Source organism: Pantherophis guttatus, chromosome 1, assembly GCF_059756535.1.
Source record: "Pantherophis guttatus breed Tessera chromosome 1, ASM5975653v1, whole genome shotgun sequence".
In the NCBI taxonomy this organism is placed as follows: Eukaryota; Metazoa; Chordata; class Lepidosauria; order Squamata; family Colubridae; genus Pantherophis; species Pantherophis guttatus.
This window is the reverse complement of record NC_142063.1, coordinates 361,819-380,240: the sequence shown is the minus strand read 5'-3', so window position 1 is coordinate 380,240 and position 18,422 is coordinate 361,819. Positions and strand designations below refer to the sequence as shown.

The 18,422-nt window shown below is 56.4% G+C and overlaps 1 protein-coding gene and 1 long non-coding RNA gene across 3 annotated transcripts; one reads left to right on the top strand and one right to left on the bottom strand.

Moving 5' to 3' along the window:
• Positions 1-2,798: 2,798 nt before the first annotated feature.
• B3GNT3 (UDP-GlcNAc:betaGal beta-1,3-N-acetylglucosaminyltransferase 3) lies at positions 2,799-14,182 on the bottom strand. Of its 2 annotated transcripts, none has more exons than XM_087892981.1 (2): positions 14,007-14,182; positions 2,799-6,287 (listed from the first exon to the last, which is right to left on the bottom strand). In XM_087892981.1, the coding sequence occupies exon 2, from the start codon at positions 6,279-6,281 to the stop codon at positions 5,148-5,150; it is 1,134 nt and encodes a 377-aa protein (XP_087749107.1). In that variant the 5' UTR covers positions 6,282-6,287; positions 14,007-14,182; the 3' UTR covers positions 2,799-5,147. The 2 variants fall into 2 exon arrangements, with proteins under 2 accessions (XP_087749107.1, XP_034281754.2); XM_034425863.2 differs by lacking the exon at positions 14,007-14,182 and adding an exon at positions 12,778-12,838.
• Positions 13,139-16,686, top strand: LOC132709019 (uncharacterized). Its single transcript, XR_009620081.2, has 2 exons — positions 13,139-13,621; positions 16,207-16,686. It is a non-coding gene; the product is annotated as an uncharacterized LOC132709019 (long non-coding RNA).
• The last annotated feature ends 1,736 nt before the right edge of the window (positions 16,687-18,422 follow it).

Genomic DNA, 18,422 nt, shown 5'->3' with positions numbered 1-18,422 from the left:
TCCGTGTAGTACACCAGCCACGACTCCACGGGAGGGGTGGCGGGGTGGCGGTTGTCATTAGGGAAGGTCTTAGACCTAGGGAGGTCACTGTCCCTCAGATTGGCGGGTGTGAGTCCCTTCTGTTGAAATGGAACCCTGGAGTGCAGTCAGCTCTGTTGATTACGTACCTGTCTCCCAGCTGCATGTCTTCAGTCCTGCCCGTGCTACTCGACGTCTTAGCCAAACTGACGGTTGAGCTCCCGTGGGAGATTTTAATCTCCTGTCAACTGGTGAGACATCTGAGTTGGTTTGGGAGTTTATGGCCTCCATGACCGCTATGGACCTGACTCAAGTTGTACAGGGCCCAACTCACAGTGGTGGACACACACTCGACCTGATTTTCATCTCTGGGCAGTGTATAAATGCTCAGGGTAGGGGTGAACTTTCTGTGCTACCCGTCATGGACCAACCATTCCCTCCTTCAGCTAGACTTTCCGTCCGCCAACCCCCACCGCTGGGAGACAGAACCGACTCGTTGGTTCTGCCCCAGGCGCCTGATAGGTTCCTGACGGAGCTTGGGATATTTCCCACTGACCTATCCCGTGGTTCGCCAGAGGCCCTGGTGGATGCCTGGGAACGGGCGGCCACCAGGGCACTGGATCGAATCTCCCCCTTGCGGCTTGCCTTCCGACAGGGATCCCGGCCAGCTCCATGGTTCTCCGTGGACCTTAGGGAAATGAAGCGTCGGAAGAGACGCCTAAAGGGCCGTTGGAGGTCTTCCCATTCCGAATCTGATTGAACACAGCTAAGAACCCATATTAGGTCTTATCTTGTGGCGATGGAAGCGGCGAAACGTGATTATTTCGCTGCTCTCATTGCTTCTGCAGAAAATCACCCAGCAGCCTTGTTCCGAGTGACCCGCTCCCTTCTTCATCAGGGAGCGAGGGAGGAGCCCTTGCAAGGCAGTGCTGAGAATTTTGCTCAATTTCTGCAAGACAAAATTGCTCAGATCCGGACGGGTTTAGACTCTGACTGGGCAGGATCTGACGAGGAGATGGGAGCAGATCTTGGAGGTAACATCTGGGTTGACTTTGATCCTGTTTCTATGGAGGAAGTGGACAGGATTATTAGTAGACTTGGGGCCTCCACATGTTTACTGGACCCTTGTCCCTCCTGGATTGTTGCGGCAACCAGAGAGGTGACTGGAGACTGGATCCGGGCGATTATCAACGCTTCATTGAGAAATGGGGTCTTCCCCACCCTACTTAAGGAGGTGGTGGTTCATCCCCTCCTCAAGAAGCCTGCCCTGGATCCGGCCTCCCTGAACAACTTTCGTCCTGTCTCCAACCTTCGCTTTATAGCGAAGGTTGTTGAGTCTGTGGTGGCGTACCAACTCCCGCAATTCCTGGAGGAAACTGATTATCTAGACCCATAACAATCAAGCTTCATGCGCGGACACAGCACGGAAACAGCATTGGTCGCCCTGGTGAATGATCTCTGGCGGGCCCGGGATGGGGGTGATTCCTCTATCCTGGTGCTACTTAACCTCTCAGCAGCTTTTGATACCATCGACCATGGTATCTTACTGTGATAACTCGGGGGGTTAGGGGTGGGGGGCACTGTTTTACAGTGGTTTTCCTCCTACCTCTCGGGCCGTACACAGTTTGTCTGGGCGGGGGGTCAGAGATCCTCCCCGAGGCCCCTCACTTGTGGGGTGCTGCAGGGGTCGGTTCTCTCCCCCCTGCTCTTTTATATCTACATTAAGCCACTGGGTGAGATCATTCATAGTTTCGGGGTGAGGTATCATCGGTATGCTGATGATACCCAACTTTACATCTCCACCCCGGATCAACCCAGGAATGCCCTTTCCGTGATGTCTAAGTGCCTAGAGGCGGTGCGGATCTGGATGGGTAGGAACAGGCTCAGACTCAACCCCTCCAAGACCGAGTGGCTGTGTAGCTCGGCATCTCCTGATCTAGTCACCCCATCACTTTTGATGGGAGGGGAGTTGCTTACTCCCTCTGAAAGGGCTCGCAATCTTGGCATCCTCCTTGATTCACGGCTGTCCTTGGTGGACCATCTGACGGCCGTGACAAGGGGGGCTTTTGCACAGGTTCGCCTGGTGTGCCAGTTGCGCCCTTTCCTAGACAGGGATGCCCTCTGTACGGTCACTCATGCTCTCATTATTTCTCGGCTGGATTACTGCAATGCCCTCTACATGGGGCTGCCCTTGGGGTGCACCCGGAGGCTCCAACTGGTCCAGAATGCGGCCGCGCGGGTAGTTACGGGTGCTTCCCGTTACTCCCATATAAAAACATTGTTGTGCGAGCTGCACTGGTTGCCGGTGGTCCTCTGGATCCGCTTCAAGGTGCTGGTGCTCACCTATAAAGCCCTTCATGGCATGGGCCCGGGATACTTGCAGGACTACCTCCTACCGGCCTCCCACCGCCCAGTGCGCTCACATAGGACTGCCCTCCTCTGGGTCCCATCGGCCAGACAGTGTCGGCTGGTGGCCCCCAGGATGAGGGCGTTTTCTGTGGTCGCACCGACCCTCTGGAATGGTTTACCCACTGGGCTCCGGACGGCCCCCGACCTCTGCACCTTCCGCGCCAACCTAAAGACATGGCTCTTTCAGCAAATTCCCTGATCTGCCGTGCATTTTAATTTGGGGGATTTGGGGTTTTTAAATCAGATTTTAACATTTTAATTCTATTTATTGTTGGGTTGTTTTATTCTGTGAGCCGTCCTGAGTCCCTCGGGAGAAGGGCGGCATATAAATATGACAATAAATAAAATAAAATAAATAAATTTACGGTTGCATTTATAGCCTTTTGGAGGGGAGGATGTTTATTTTTATTTTTGTTGTCATCAAAGTGGGTGCCAAATAAGATTGTCCAGAGGTCTGAAGCGCTTCTCAGGGTGGAACCCGAAGTACCTGCCAGGCTTACCTTCCCAGAGGCTCTTAGAGGTCGGCTTCCGCAATGCCCAGCCCTCCCGTGAATGGGGACTAAAGTCCACCTCAGACGGAGTCCTGGAGTGTCAACAGTGGGATCTGGGTGTGGTGCTGCGCCTCGCCCGCCCGCCCGCCCGCGGGTAACAGCTGAGCACCTCCACCTCCTTTCCAGGACGCAGGCTGCCATCCTCTAGGTTCAGAGAGGCAACCCAAGGTGAAACTTCTCCTTTCATCAGCCTGTTTATTACATTTCAGTGCCATTTCACCTCCAAAGCCAGGAAGATCGTAAAATAAATAACTACCTTTTACTGGAACAGTACATAAGGACGAAGTCATAAAAGGTGCAATGAAAGCAGAGAAAAGGTTCCAGGGGGCCGACCTGCCACTTGACATCTGGCTTGCTTAAGGAGGCTCCAGAGCGGGTCCAGGGAGCCGTGGCCAACGGGGCCCACCTGCCACTGTTGCTCCGGCCCTTCGCTTCAGCCGGGCCCTTAAAGGGCGACCAGAAAGCAGCCGGTTCAGTTGCACAACTTCTTCAGGGCCCCAGTAACTGGGCAAGGAGTGAGAGTGGAAGACAGTGTGCAAACAGGGAAACGCCCAGATGGCCCCATGATCTCCAGAGCAAGACCAGGTCGGTAGCACCGATAGTAGACAGGCCTGCTGAGCAACTTCACAGGGGTGTCTTGCACAGAGTGTTTTTTGACCCCTGGCCGCTTCACCTGCACCCTGAGCTCAGTCCGAAGGCTTTGCAGCTGGCTAGAGACCAAAGGAGTGGCGGCTGCTTTCAACTTCCCTTTGCCGATAAGAAACGATTTTAAGAACTCTCCAGGCATTTTTATTCTTTCATCAGTCCGCAAAAGAGGGGAGGGCACCCCCCACTCGAGGGTCACCCCTCCGGAAAAGCGGTTCCCTGAGGGTCAAGAGGCTCCCTGCACTGGGGGAGAAATCCAGCCAGGTTGGTCGAGCAACGCAGCACCGGGGCCCGGCCTTGCTCCGGGATGGGGGACACGCCCCACCCCGCCCAGGGGGACCCCTGCCCAAGATGGCCTGCACCTCCCCCCACCGGCCACGAAGGCAACAACGCAAAGGCTCTGGAGAGGCCCTTTCCATCCGTGGGTGGATGGGCAAAGACCCTGCGGTTGAGGTTCAGCCTTTCTGGCTCAAAAGGGGGTGGGGGACCGAAAGGACTGCCCCACACCTCACAGAAGGCAAGAGACCCAGGGAGGTAGGCTAGAACCAGGTGGAGAAGCTCTGTGGGGAAGGGGCAGTGGCCCTGCAGCTGCGGGTGGGGGCTGAGCCTAGGCCAGGATGCGACCCCCCAACATCCTCCCACAACTCTGGTCCACCTAAGTCAGGAACTGAGCCCCTCCCCACAGCTCCTCCTGGCCTTTCCTGGCAGCTGAAGAGCCTTTGCTTGTTCTCCAAAGGGGAGGGGGGCCACCTGAGCTGCCCCCCAGGCAGAAAGGTGAGCACCAGAGGCACATTCTGGCACCTGAGAGATTGGAGACAGCAAGTGGGGACAAAGCCCCCCAGCGGGGTCCGGCCACCCACCCAGAGGGGCCTTGTGGGCTGGCCTCTCTGCTATCCAATTGCGAAGGGAGGGGGGGCTTGCCTTACACCTGAGCAGAGTTGGCCTGGGTGGCCCCTCAGCCTGCCTCAGGAGGAAACAAGACTGGAGCTATAATTCCCTTGAGGAAGAGGGACAAACTAGGCACTACAATCAGTGTACATCAGTCTGACTTGGGAGGCTGTGATGCTCACCCCCATTTGCAGCTTGTCTTCTAGAAAAGGGGTGGAACCCAGAAGGTGGTCATGCCCCCTCCCCCATGAGAACACTGACCCATGACCCCCCCCCCCAGGGCCAGGCTCATCCACCGTCCAGAAAGGGATCTGGGGGGACTTTGTCATTGCAGGATGGATTTGGGCAACAGGAATCGGCCACCCTCCATGGATCCTGTGGCCAGCGAGTAATGAGGCAGGGTTGCCCAATTCCCAAGACATCGGCAGCCCCGGGTTTCATGCCAGCTTGATGCCAGCACTCCCAAAGCCTCTCTTGCATTTCTGAGGAAGGGAGTGCATGGGGCAGATTGTCCAAGCCAAACCCCTGGTCACAACTCCTTGCGACAGCCCCTGCAGCAAGAGTGTTTGGGGCCCTTCTAGACCAGGGCAACCCCCTCCCCCAGCAGGCAGAGCACCCCTTCCTCATGACACCTCACTAACTCTGGTAAATCTCCACCTTCTTCCCGCAGACCAAGTCCGGCTGGTGGATGGCTTCCCACATCACCAGCATCTCGTAGGGCAAAAACCGGTGTACCAGGAGCAGCTCCTTATAGTAGCAGGGGTCAAAGGACTCCAGCTTGGAGGAGGGCACCCTCACGCCCACCGTCCGCATGCCTATGTGGGAGGCAGGTGCCAGCCCTGCCTTCTCCAGGCACATGCCCAGGTAGACGTCGTCGATGGGGAACAGCTGGATGCCCAGCGCCTGCTGGTAGATGGCGTGGCAGGTGTAGCCGGACATCAACAGCCCCCCACCCCCACAGTAGGGTGGGTAGGACTTGGAGGAGGTGACCTGCTCCGGCACGTAGTACTTGCTCCACTTCTCACGGATGGGGCCCACGTTGGTGATGAGTTGGCCTACGAAAAGGTGCTGGTCCCCAGCGCCGGGCACCCCCAGCAGGTAGTGGACCATGTTGTCAGTGTTGGCGAAGACGTCATCATCCCCATTGAAGACGAAGCGGACGCCCGGGCAGTGGCTTTCCAGCCAGGCGTGGAAGAGCAGCTGCTTGAGGGTGAGGTTGAAGAAGCTGTCCACAAAGCTCCACTGCAGGACGTCGCCGTGCTCCGCGTGCTCCAGGAGCAGCAGCTGGTTGAGCTTGCGCGCCTCCCGGGCGTTGGCTGCCACGCCAGACAGGAAGATGCGCCGGATGTGGACGCCGGCAAAGGTGCGCTCCTGCCCCCAGGTCTTGCGGATGATCTCGCGGCGCTCGTAGTTGGCTGGGGAGGACTTGATGGCCAGCAGCAGGAAGACCTGGTGGGAGGCCTCCGGGGCACCGCACTTCTCGGGCAGGTCGAGCAGCAGCGGGAAGGCCCTGCAGTGGCGGTAACGCAGGAAGTCCTTGATGTGGTCGGGCAGCTCAGTGAAGCCGGAGATGTTAGCCACGGAGGCGTTCTGCCGGCACTCGGGAAGAGGCTCTGGGGCTCTGGGGGTGGTGGCCGTGGGAGACACCGGGGTTTCTGCCACTTCCAGGAGGGGGCTGCTCTTGTGCGACTGGAGGAGGAAGAGCAGGCAGCTAAACCCGACCACGCTGAGGACGAGGGTTTCCACTTTATAGCACCAGCGTCGTGACATCGTGACCTGGAAAAGAAGCCAGGGAGGAGGGAGGTTGAACCCACTGCCAGGCGCGTTGCATCACCCGGCTGTGAGTCGGAGACTGCAGGACACGGTCGGAAGAGTAAAAGCATCCGGAAAAGTTCACATATATGCAATTAAGATGTCTTTAAGCTGCTAAGACACCAAATTATCATTGTCTCGATGAAAACAACCCAGAAGCTTAGGGGAGCTGACAGATTCTCTCCACCCACAGGATTTATTGTGCGCAGAGAGAGAGAGAGAGACCCAGCCACACCCGGGGCGTCTCCCAGGAGCGCCTCTCCTCTGCCCAGGGGCCTCTCTCACCCCCCCCACGGGAACCAGGTGCAGCCCCAGAGAGGAGGGGGGGGGAGAGCCACCCCAGCGGGTGCTGCTTTCTCCTCCTTCCAGGGACTCTCCTGAGCCCAAACCGGGGTTCCCCTCAGCAGTTCTGCCTTTTGCTCCCCGGAGGTTTCCTGGAAAGGAAAGAGGGCAGAATTGGCTGTGGGAAGGGGGGGCATGGGGGAGGAGGGGGGCCCGGCTGGGGCTCTCACCTGCGTGGGGGACGGGAGCAACGTTTGGGGAGACAGAGGCGGCCCAGAGAGAGAGGGGAGCAGATGGGGAGAAGGGAAGAGCAGCTGGCATGCAGTCCTTAAAAAGTAATACTTTGGGTTGGACTAGAAGACCTCCAAGGTCCCTTCCAGCTCTATTCCGATTGAAGTAATTTTAAAAAAAAATTTTTTTAATTTAATTTTGAAATGTAATTTCTGAAATGTAATACATTTTAATTTAATTTTAAACCACTCAAATCCCCTGGGGGAATAAATGTCAGATTCGTCTCGCGCTTAGAGCAAAAGAAACAGCCCTCGGGTTACAACCTATTTCTTTAGCAACGGTTCAACATTACAACTTTGAAAAACGTGACTTACGACAAGTCCTCGTATTTGTGACCATCAGAGCACTCCTCCCCTGACAATCACATGATCAAAATTTGGGTGTTTGGCACCAGCCTGCGCTTACGATAAATGCAGCGTCCCCGAGGGTGCCCGTGATTTGTGACCTTCCTAGCTGGCTTCATTTAAGGACCCCATGATTCACTTAACAACCGCTTGCTTAGCAACGGAAATTCTGCTTCCAATTTCATACGTAAGTTGAGGATTGCCTGCATATGATAGTAAAGGAGCATTGGGCTCTTTTTTCTTTTTTTTTTTGAGAAAACGAAAGGAGTCTGTAAAAAAAAGTTACACTGCAGCTTCAGCACCGTCCCAGACCCACCTCGGTGCCAAAAGAAATTGGTGAGGCCGCTAATGGGAATCGTGATAGAGCTGGAAGGGGCCTTCGAGGTCTTCTAGACTAACCCCCTTCACAAGGGGAGGCTCAATGAGACGCCGCTGGCGCCCCTGGACCAGACCCTGGAGGCAAAAGGTGTCCTTGCCACCACGCAGGAGCCGTTTTGCAAGAACTCGGATAATTGGAAGCCTTTATTGCCAATTAGCGGATGGGATGAGGTTGGGCTGCTGCCAAAGAGCGAAAGGGGGTTTGCACCCAGGCTCCCCTTCCCCTCCTGACATGTTTCGGGCTCCATCGCCTGGCAGGAGAGCCAGAGTCACAACAGCCCCTCCCTGCCAGCCGGACCCCTTCCCCTCCCCTCCCCTCCCCTCCGGGGCCTGCTCTGAAGGAAGGCCTGCCGAGAGTGTGCGCGTTGGGGGGGGGGTGTGCACAGGCACTCCTCGATTTACGATGGTTCACGTAGTGACCGTTCAAGGTTGCAACAGCACTGAAAAAAGTGAGTTATGACCATTTTTCACGCTTACGACCATTGCAGCATCCTCCACGATGGTCACACAATCAAAATGGAGACGCTTGGGAACCAACCCACCTTACGCTGGTCGCAGTGCCCGTGTGGGTCACGTGACCCCCTTTTGCGACCTTCTGACAAGCAAAGTCCCTGGGAAAGCCAGATTCACTTAACAACCATGTTGCTAACTTAACAACTGCAGCGATTCATTTAATGGCGGGGGCAAGAAAGATCGTAAAAAGGGCAAAGCTCACTTAACAAATGTTTCACTTAGCAACATGAATTTTGGGGTCAAATGTGGTCATAAATTGAGGACTACACACACACAAACACAAGCCTGGAAGGGCCGAAGGAAGAAGGCCCACCAGGGAGGTTCACCCCGGCCCCTCCGCTTCTGCCTGCCCCCACCCACCAGTGACAGGGACCCCCAGCAGAGGGGAAGACCCCGATCCTGGGCAGAAGGGCAGCAGGCTGGCTCTGCCAAGCCACAAGGCCTGGGTTTACCTTCTGGGAAGTCAAGAGGAATTCAGAGGGACAGGGCCTGGGTGGGGGTGGGACTAGATGATCTCTCGGACGCCCTCCAGGCCTTCCTCCCGTGAGGTTGGACGACGAGGAGAAAGCCGAGGTCTCTGGATGCCCATGAGGGCACGGCCCTCTTTCTCTCCTTCTGGAGGGGAGGGCCCATTGCCTGGGTTTCAATCCGGGGGGGGGAGGATTCAGTTGAATGCTGGAGGAAACCTCTGGAGGAGAAGAGCTCATGGGCAGAGGGCTGCGGCCCCCTCCCCTTGAGGGTCTTCAGGGGGGGCTTGGATTCTCCAGGACTTTATCCCTGCAAGACCCCCGAATGAGTGACCTGAAATCACATGTGGGGGGGGAGCTGAAGGACAGGGCAGTGAAGTGGAAGGAGGAGGCTTGGGGGGGCTCTGAAGAGAAGGAACCCCCCGCCCCGCTGCCAAAGAGGCCCAGAGCAACCCAGGGAGGGAGACCAGCAGCAGCAACAGGAGGGCAGGGCAGGGAGTGGGAAAGCAGGTGCAACCCACTCTGTGTGTGTGTGTGTGTGTGTGTGTGTGTGTGTGTGTGTGTGCGTGTGTGTGTGTGTGCATACATCTCTCCACCCGCACCCACTCCCCCAGGGCGGGCATTTGACCTTTTCAGGGCCGGCTGCAGCCGTGCCAGGAGAGGCTTCAGGAGCTCTCCGTCTCTGGCGTGGTGCCCTGGCCTCACCCTGGACAAATGCTGCGATTGCTCTGTGTGTCACCACACAGAGCAACGGCGCCATGCGCAGAGGGCTCCTCCAAGCCGGTCTGGCCAGGTAGGCAGACGGGCAGCCGCAGCCGCAGCCGAGGGAGCCTCAGGCAGAGCCCAGAAAACTTTCCACCTGCCGGCCCTGCCCCCCCCCCCACCGGATGAGTTTCCAGCCTGATGCAAGGGAAGCCCTGCGCACGTCCCCTCGCATGGCCCTCAGGCACAAGGCAGACGCATCCTCAGCTTCCGACCACAACCCAGCCCCAAATCTATCTTAAGGGAGTTTTCGGCCCATTTTACAACCTTTCTTGCCACGGTTGTTAAGTGAATCCGGCTTCCCCATGGACTTTGCTTGTCAGAAGGTCGCAAAAGGAGATCACGCGACCCCAGGACACTGCGACCGTCATAAGTAGGAGTCAGTTGCCCAGCGTCCTGGGGAGGATCCAGAGAGGCCAAAGGGAGCCGTAATTCCGTTGTGGCGTTTCCCTCCCCCCCGTGGGGGAGGGCCTCCAACAAGGGTGGGACTCATGGAGGTGGGGCGGCTCTTGGCTTGGATGGCCGTGAAGACCGGTGGGCAGTGGAAGGTGGGCCACGGGGAGGAGAGGCCGATGGGCTACGTGGTCCAGGGGTCCCACCCAGCTTCTCTTCTGATGTTTTGTTCTCATTTTAAAGCCAAACCATCAATGCATTGGAGGGGGGAGAGGAGAGGAGAGGGAGAAAGAGAAGGAGAAAGAGGGGTGTGTGAAAGGTGTTGACCTCTTTACCCCCTTTGAGATTTTGTGCACACACACACAGAGCCACCCAGGTTGCAGATTCCACCTGAACATTTTTCAAAAATAAGAGGGAGGGCTACAAATGTCTCCCTTTGGCTGATGTGCTGACACCGAGCCTTTGCATGGGATGGGCTCCATGGCCTCAGGAGGCCCCCTGTCCCTCCAGCATTCTGATGGGCCGAAGGGGCCTCATTCCTCACTGTTGTAGCAACTTCTCTGTGCACCTTGAAGGCCGAATGGTGCACCAGCCAGCCTCCTCCTGGGGATTTCCTGGCTCTCCTCTGCTTTCCGCCCCCCTTCACACCCTCCAAGGGCAGAAGCCCCCAGCTGCCACTCAGCCCTCCCCCCCCCCCCCGTAAAAAGCAACAGCCCCTGAAACAGGCAGCCTCTGCCGCAGGGAGTGGCCCAAGGAAGAGCAGGGGGGGTAGGGTTAGCCTCCTCCCCCAAAGCTCCCAGACCCTTTGCAGCTGATCTCCAAGACCTTTGGGAGTCTCTGAAGGCCGGTGGCCCCAAGGCAGTCAGGTCCAGGAGGGGGTGGGGGATGTCTTGGGAAGGCAAAGATCTGCTTCCTGCTGAAACGGGCCCCGGGGGGGGGGAGTTACAACCCAAAGCAGGCCCCTTCCTGTGGCAGCAGGGAGAAAAGAAAACCAGTTCTGCACGGCCCACTCTGGGATTTGTGTTTCCTCCCAGGATCAAAGACCGTCCTTGTCTCCCTTCTCCAAACCAAACCACTTTGCAACCGCTTCTCACTTCCTTCAAAGGAGCAGACATCACTCTGCAGAGGGGGGGGGGCATCTGAGGAACCCAGGTCTTCTCTGCAGAGGGGAGGGGGCCTTTGGGACTGCTTCCCCCCACCCCAAAGGAAGCAATTTCTAAAGCTCTGCTTTAGGGGTGTCCAACTTTGGCAAAGTTATGACTTGTGGACTTCAGCTGCCTGGGGAATTCTGGGAGCTGAAGTCCATAAGTCTTAAGGTTGCCAGAGTTGGACACCCCCACCCCCACCCGTTCTAAAGCACAGCAGCACACCTCCCTTCTTGGAATCAATGGGAGGGGCTGCATCTGGAGTCTGGGGGAGCGTTGAGCCCCTTCAGGTGTGAAGGCCGAGGCCCTGGCACGGGCATCTTGCCAATCTGGCTGCCATTGTCCCATCCTTGAGCTATTTATTTTAGAGGTGATGGCACTGAAGGGAGTTGGAGAGTGCAACTCCAAACACATAACCTGTCTTGTCAATTAGTTTGCAGACCTTCCTTTATTTTCAAATCAGCTATTTGAATGCAAAGATTCAAATGTAAAGCCACTTCCTATTTAAAGAAAATTGCACATTTACTTTTTAAAACACTTCTGTATTTGAAGAAAGTAGCAGAAGGGGAAATTGGTCAGCAGCTGAGAGAGGGAACAGGCATCGGGGAGTTCTCCTTGGCCATTTTGCCAGGCTCCCCCCCTTTCTGCTCCCAGAAGCGGGCAATGCCACCTGGGCAAGCGCTGATGGCTGCAGGGACTCTGGGGAAGGGACCTTCCTGATGGCAGCAGAGAGGAGGGGGCCCTGCCTCGCAAAGTGGAGTCTCAGAAACTGATAGTGGGGCAGCCCCCCCGCCCCCTTCACTCTTCTCAGCGGAATAAACGTGCAATGATGCAAAGCAGCCGAAACCTGATTGCCAGAGGAAGTGTTGCAAACCTCCAAATCTAGTTTTTCTTAGTAAAACAAACGGTCGCGACCAACCACAGGCACGATAACCTTTTCCTCTGGAACAAAACCATCAGTTGTTCTATGTTCTTAAAGAACAAAACAAAAGTAATTTGAGCTTTTTGTCATTCCTCGGGGACTTAAAACAAGGCAAACTCACTTTTTCGGAGGTTCGAAGGGGGGGGTGAGGCCAGGCTGAATGCCCTCTTCCTGCCAATATACAGAGAAAGGGACCAACAGGATTATCTGCTCCTGATGCCAGGTCTTAGCAGGCAGCCGGTGGCCCTGGAGGTTCCTGCCTGGCCCCAGCGGTGGGGGTGGGGACAGGGGGTGGTCCTGCCTGGCTGGCGACCTGTCTTCCTTCCCATCTGGGGGGAGCCGGACCCTCCCAGACATTGGATCTCAAAGCCCATCAAGCAGCATGGCCAAAGTGGGGGGGGGGCTGGAGTTAAACAATCCTGGGGGAGGGGGGTGCAAGCGCCCGTTCCAATAAAGTCAGTCTCCTTCATTAGAGGGGACCAGTTTTTCAGTCCATACGCTCAGACCCTCCCACCTCACAGGGTTGTTGTTGCGGGAAAATAGGAGCACGAAAGAGCGTCGGAGGGTTGGCCCCCTTGACTTATTTGTAAAAATAATGAAGCCTGGATACAACCAACCAGCCCACCAACCCTTGGCGCTCACAAGCCACAACTCCGCCATCCCTCCCCGCCTTTGAGGGCATCGCGGCCAGCCCCCTCCCTCCCCCCCCCAAGGGAAGCGCGGCTTGGCTAGCAAAAGCCCCCTCCCCTCCAGCCACCAACGGGGGGATTGAGCCGGGTCCGTCCCGCCGGGGGAGTCGGCGCCCCGCAACCTGCCCCGGGTCGCCCAATCGGCCGGTAGAGCCGGTCGGCCCGCGGGGGCTTCCGCGGCTGCTTGCCTGGCCGCGCCCGCCGCCTCCCCGGCCAAAACCGCGCCCGGACCGCCGAGGGCTGAGGGGGGCTGGAGTGGCCGCCTTACCTGGAGGCGCCGCGCTCGCTCCCTCCGGCGCCGCAGCTGCTCCCACCTGGCAAGAGGGGGCGGGGCCGAGGCCGGGGAGGGGCTCGCAGGTTCCCTCGGCTGGCTCCGCCCCGGAGGCGTCGACCCCACCCGGGCCCCGGGGCCCAGGGGCGGCGGAGGGGGCGCCGGGGGAGCCGGCCAGGCTGGGGTCCCGCGGGCAGGAAGCCGCCCCCTCGCCGGCCCTCCGCGCGGGACAGGCAGCCCGAGGGGGAGCCGGGGCCGCCCCTTCTTGGGGGCCGCTGAAGCCCCCCGGCCTGCCCTGCGCTCTGCTCTCCCGCGGGGCCTCGGAACGGGCGGGGCGGCCCTCGCTTGGACGGCGCCGGAGGGCTTTGGCTCCGGAGGTTCTGCGCCTCCCTCCCGGCCCTGAGTCAGCCCTGAGGGGGCAGCAGCCGCCCGACCAGCCTTTCGCATCCCGAGGGGCTCTCAGGAGGGACCGCCAGGAGCCCCGCAGACCCGGCCTCTGCCCGGCCCCACCTCCGCCTCCCCCGCAGTCCTTCAGGCCCGTCCAGGGGTGGCCATTTTCTCACTTGTGATACAACCCTTGAAGGTGGCTCATGTCACCTGCGTTTTGTGTCATCTTTGCCCCCAGGCAGGTGCTGGGAGGTGGCTCTGGACGGGCTGAGCGTCAGAGCCAGGAAAGACCCAGAGGGCCTCCAAAGCGGGAGAAGATTCTTTACAGCTGGCAGGTTGGGGGTTCCCAAAATATTTGAGGGAGAGAAGTACCGGTGGACGGAAGTAGCTGCTGGAACTTTACCTGGTCCAGAAGACTTGGCCAGCGCTGAGTGGGGGTACCCACAAACCACAGGTGACTATTGATTGGGTAAGCAGGCACAAATTTGGGGAGTGGTGCCCTGTGACCATGAAAAGTAAAGTTCGGAAAGGACGTGGCTGTTCCCTCCGTCCTGGACTTTGGATAAAAGGGTTGCTAGGTTGGGTCCAGCAAGAATCCTAGCATCCTAGGGTTGGAAGGGTCAAGGGAGGCCGCCTAGTCCAACCCCTGCCGGCTGGAGGTTCCTCATGACCTCAGCAATGGGTCAGCTAACAGGCTCCCTTGACAGGCAGGCAGGCTCTTCCATTCTCTGGCCGGTCACCCTGAGAGGTCAGGAAGGGGGTCTTGGCCCCGGGAATACTGACAAAAGCCCCCCTCCTCTGGATTTAGTCTTTGCCTTTGCTCTGACACCAAAACTCACCTGCGTGGGAACCCAACCTCAACCAGGAAGGGAAGCCAGACTGATGCAGCCGCTGGGAATCCAGGAAGGGTGGGAGATTCTGTGAAAGGAGAGGGGTAACGGGGGTTGGGGGAGCAGGAAGGCAAAGACAAAAGAGAAGCTGGAGTCGTTCTGGCCACGACAGTCCGGCCCGAAACGGGACTGGAAGGAAGTGGGACCAGGCCCCATGTGGAAGGCTGAAGGGGATGGAAGTGAGGGGTGGGGGGAAAGGATCAGACTGCCAATAGCTGGAAAGGTTCAGTCTTTGTCACTCCAGAAGGCAGGGCCAGAACCAGGAGGTGAAAGGTAGAAGAAAGGGGAAGTAATAAAGTGGCAGCTGGCAGCCAGGGGAACAGGCTGCCACATGACATGGCCTCCTTCCCCAGAGGTGGGCTAGACTAGATGACCTCTAAGATTCCATGCTGGCCTGGCCTAATTTTTCCCTTTTAAAATGCAAATTTTAATTTGTTTTTAATTTATTGGGGTGTTTTTAAATCTGTCTTCGGCCAAATTGTTTAATTCGGTTTTATTCTGTTTTTAAATTTTGTATTCATGTGTTTTTATCTTGTGGCTGTTCACTGCCCTGAGTCCTTCGGGAGGAGGGCGGTATACAAATCAGACTAAACTAAACTAAACCAAACCAAACCATGCAACTCTGCTAAGCAGCAATTGAGGAGGGAAAGCTACCCTCCTCTCCCCATCTTAATGTGGGGGGAAGCTTGACTCTCTGGGTGGGCTGTGCAGAGGGGAGAACCAACCTAGAACAAGGAGAGAAACGACCTAGAATTAAGGAGAAACTTCCTGTCTTGAGAACAATTAGCCAGCGATTACCTTCAGAAGTTGTGGCTGCTCCATCCCTGGAGGGTTTGAAGATGAGACTGGACTGGCACTTGTCTGAATGGGATGGATTCTCTTCTGCTCGAGCAGGGGATTGGACTAGATGACCTCAAGGTCCCTTCCAACTCTGTTATTCTGTTAGAGATCCCAAGGGAAGAAGAAAAAACTCCTGTGGCGTTTTGGTAACCGCAGAGCCAGACTCACCTGGCGAGGTGACCTCATCGGGGGATGAGGGGCAAGGAGGGCAAACAGCATTGATAGTAGCAGCCCGCCCTGCCAGCCTTGCTTTGGGGGCAGGTGGCCTCCCCTGGAGCCCTTTCACGGGGGTCCGGCTTCTTCCCCAGGGGTTTCCTGCTGATCTGGGTGTCAACCAAACCCTTCGAGATCTGTTCTTGGCTCTCTGCCTATCTGTGGATGGCTGAATGCCAAACTTCCGGGAACACTCGGCTATTCTGGATTTCCTTGATCAGAAGATTAGTATTTTCACAGCTCGAACCGTGGCTGGAGGCAGTCATGTTCAGTGATTAAAGATTAAGTATTGCAGGAACCACTCTGGATGCATCACCGGGACCAGATTTATTCTTCTGAGCTTCAGAGCCTTTGGGCTCCAGCATGAGTCTGAGAGTTCGGAAGACCAAACTCTGGTCCAGGTGGCCCACCCAGAGCGGATCCTGCCGCATTATCTTGGGACCAGGTCCATTTGCCTTCATTTCAGGCGTTTTCGCCATGTCGGTCTCCTGACTAGGGGTGGGGGGTGGGGGGCTATCCGCCTCCCAGTGTCTGCCCCCTCATCCTGGCTCTTGCTGAGTCTTTCCTGGCTTGGTTAGGGGGTCTCTTCCCTTGAGCAAGAGGGGCTTTTTGTGGGTTCATGTACAACAGTGAATACTTATTCCTGTTTTGCAGAATTGCACCTTTCTAAGGCTTTGGGGAAGTGAATCCGCCTTGGATTGACAATCTACTCCTTCGTTTCTGAACCGTTTTGCTGACTTTTTGCCTTTATTTAGACTTCTTGGGGCAAATTTTCTGAAGTTGTTAACATTTGCTGTCCTCAGAAAAAGGGCAATTCTAGAAAAGAGTGAACCCCCCACTGTTCAGATTCAAGAGCAGATTAAAAGGACCGGCCACACTCCTTTCCTTAACCTCCACTCTTGGGAGTGGGGGGGCTCAGAAACAGGGGGTCCTGTGAGAAATTGCTTCAGGAAATGATTTTTGTGGGAGTGGGCCCTACTTGCCTCTCGGGGTGAAGAGGCAGCTGAGCCTCCTGCAAGGAAAACTTCAGGAGGAGCCGCATAGCAAATCCCCTTAATTTTAATGGCTTCGTATTTATCTTTTTATCTTCTGCAAGCCACCTAGAGTTGCCTTTTTGGTGTGATGGGGGAACCTATAAATTGAATAGAAGGCACAGCGCAGTCCTAAACAAGCCTTGATTCAGGAAGATAAATCTATCTCAGCATCTCCTCCTGTCCTACTATCGCAGCACCATTGAGTGTCCTGACATACGGCATTCTTGCATGGTATGGGATCAGCTCTGTAGCGGACAAAGAAGGCTCTACAGAGAATCATTAAAACTGCCCAGAATATCATCGGACTCCAGCAACCAGCCCTGGGACGACATCTTCGAATGTTGCTGTTTCAAAAAGTTGCATAACATTCTCAGACGCTCTTCCCATCCTGCTTATAATCTTTTTGGACCGTTGCCTTCTGGAAGAAGATACAGAACAATTAAAACTCGGACCACACGTCTTCTGAATAGTTTTTATCCCGGAGCTATAATTCCACTCAACCAGGAACTAAAGGGCCTCCATCAGTGAGCTGTTGGACAGCATTACTTGGTCTGTTGTGTGGATGTTTGGGTGGTTTAGGGGTGGGGAATTGTGGTGGGTGGGTGGGGGGGTGTTTGGGGATTGTTACGTGTGTTGGACCTGGTCTTTGGGTGTTAAGTGAATTTCGTTGCATGGGTATACTGTGTATACATGTACAATGACAAAGTTATTATCATGCTTGATTCCCCCATCCTAACTGATTCCAGGTCTTAATGTCTCCAAGTTACTTGCACCCCAATAAAACAGTAACAAGTGTAACCGCCTCCCCACTTAGAGCACCCCAGGGGAGTCAGGCTGTGCTTCCTTCTTGGGAGCCCACCACCACCACCACCACCACCAGTCCCTGTTCCGTGGGCTTCTCCAGGGGAAGTTTGTTCCCCCACCCAGGAGGCCACTTCCAAGCGCTCCCTGGAAGGGCCCGGGGATGTGTGTGTGTGTGTCTTCAAACACAGTAAGAGAGTTGGAAGAGACCTTGGAGGTCTTCTAGTCCAGCCCCCTGCTCAAGCAGGGAAGCCTCAAAAATCTTGGATCACCCACAATTTCTGGAGGGCAGCCCCTCCATCTGATGAATCGTTCTCCGCATTAGGAAATCCCTCCTTAGTTCTAGGTTGCTTCTCTCCTTGGTCAGTTTCCATCCGCTGCTTCTTGCCCTGCCCTGAAATGCTTTGGGGCAGAGGTTGACCCCCTCTTCTTTGGGGCAGCCCCTGAGATATTGGAAGGCTGCTATCATGTGACCCCTGGGCCTTCTTTTCATTAAACCAGGCCTGCCCAATCCTGCAACCGTTCTTCACACCTTTCAGCCTCCGGCTCCCTAAGCCTCTTCGCTGCTCTTCTCTGAACTCTTCCTAGGGCCTCGAGGTCTCCTTTTTTGGCATGGTGCCGACCAAGACATGGGGCCGTCTATTCCGAGGCCTCCTAAAGCGGTACTAACCCTTCCCGCAACCTCTGCCGGGTGCTGGGCTGGATCCAAGCGTGGCTGGCGCTGCCCCTTGACTCGGGACCAGGGCAGCCTGTGGCATTTCTCCGCGGAGCCTCCGCTTTCCCTGAGAAGCTACTCCTCAGCCTGGGAAAAGGCAGGTGGCCTTTTTAGGAAAGCGACGAGGAAAACAAGATCTGGACCTGCATTGTTTGAATTTCTCCCTGTGGCCGGCTGGGGTGGGTGCCTGGCAGTGCCCTCAGCTGCTCTCCGGGCCCAACCTCCCTCCCTCCCTCCCTCCCCCCCCACTGGGAAACCTCCTCTTGCACCTTGGCAGGCCGGCTGGCTTCGGGTCTTGGCCGTTCTCGGGGGCCTCGGTGGTTTCTTCCGCCTCAGAGCGCTGTGCGTTTCCTGGTCAAGCCTGGCAGGATGCCAGCAGCACCGCTGAAGCCGAAGGGCCGATTTCTGCTGCTCCGGTTCTTTCACCAAACAACCCTCGGGGGTCTTCTTAAAAACTGCCCCCCCACCCTCCCCCCCCCAAGTACGCCTGCATCACATTGGGCCCATCTTTTGTTTCTAAGCGTACATCGCCTTCCATTCAATTACACTTACGACCACAACTGGGAACCGAATTTCCATTGGTAAGCAAGGTGGTCATTAAGTGAACTGTGCCTGATTTTATGACCTTTGTTTGCCAAGTGAACCACTTCAGCCGTTACATGAACCAAGCAGTCATTAAGCAGATCCCCCATTGACTTGGCTTGTTGGAAGCGGGCCTAAGGGGCGACCCCGAGGAGCTGCAGCTGTCCCAAGGACACGTCG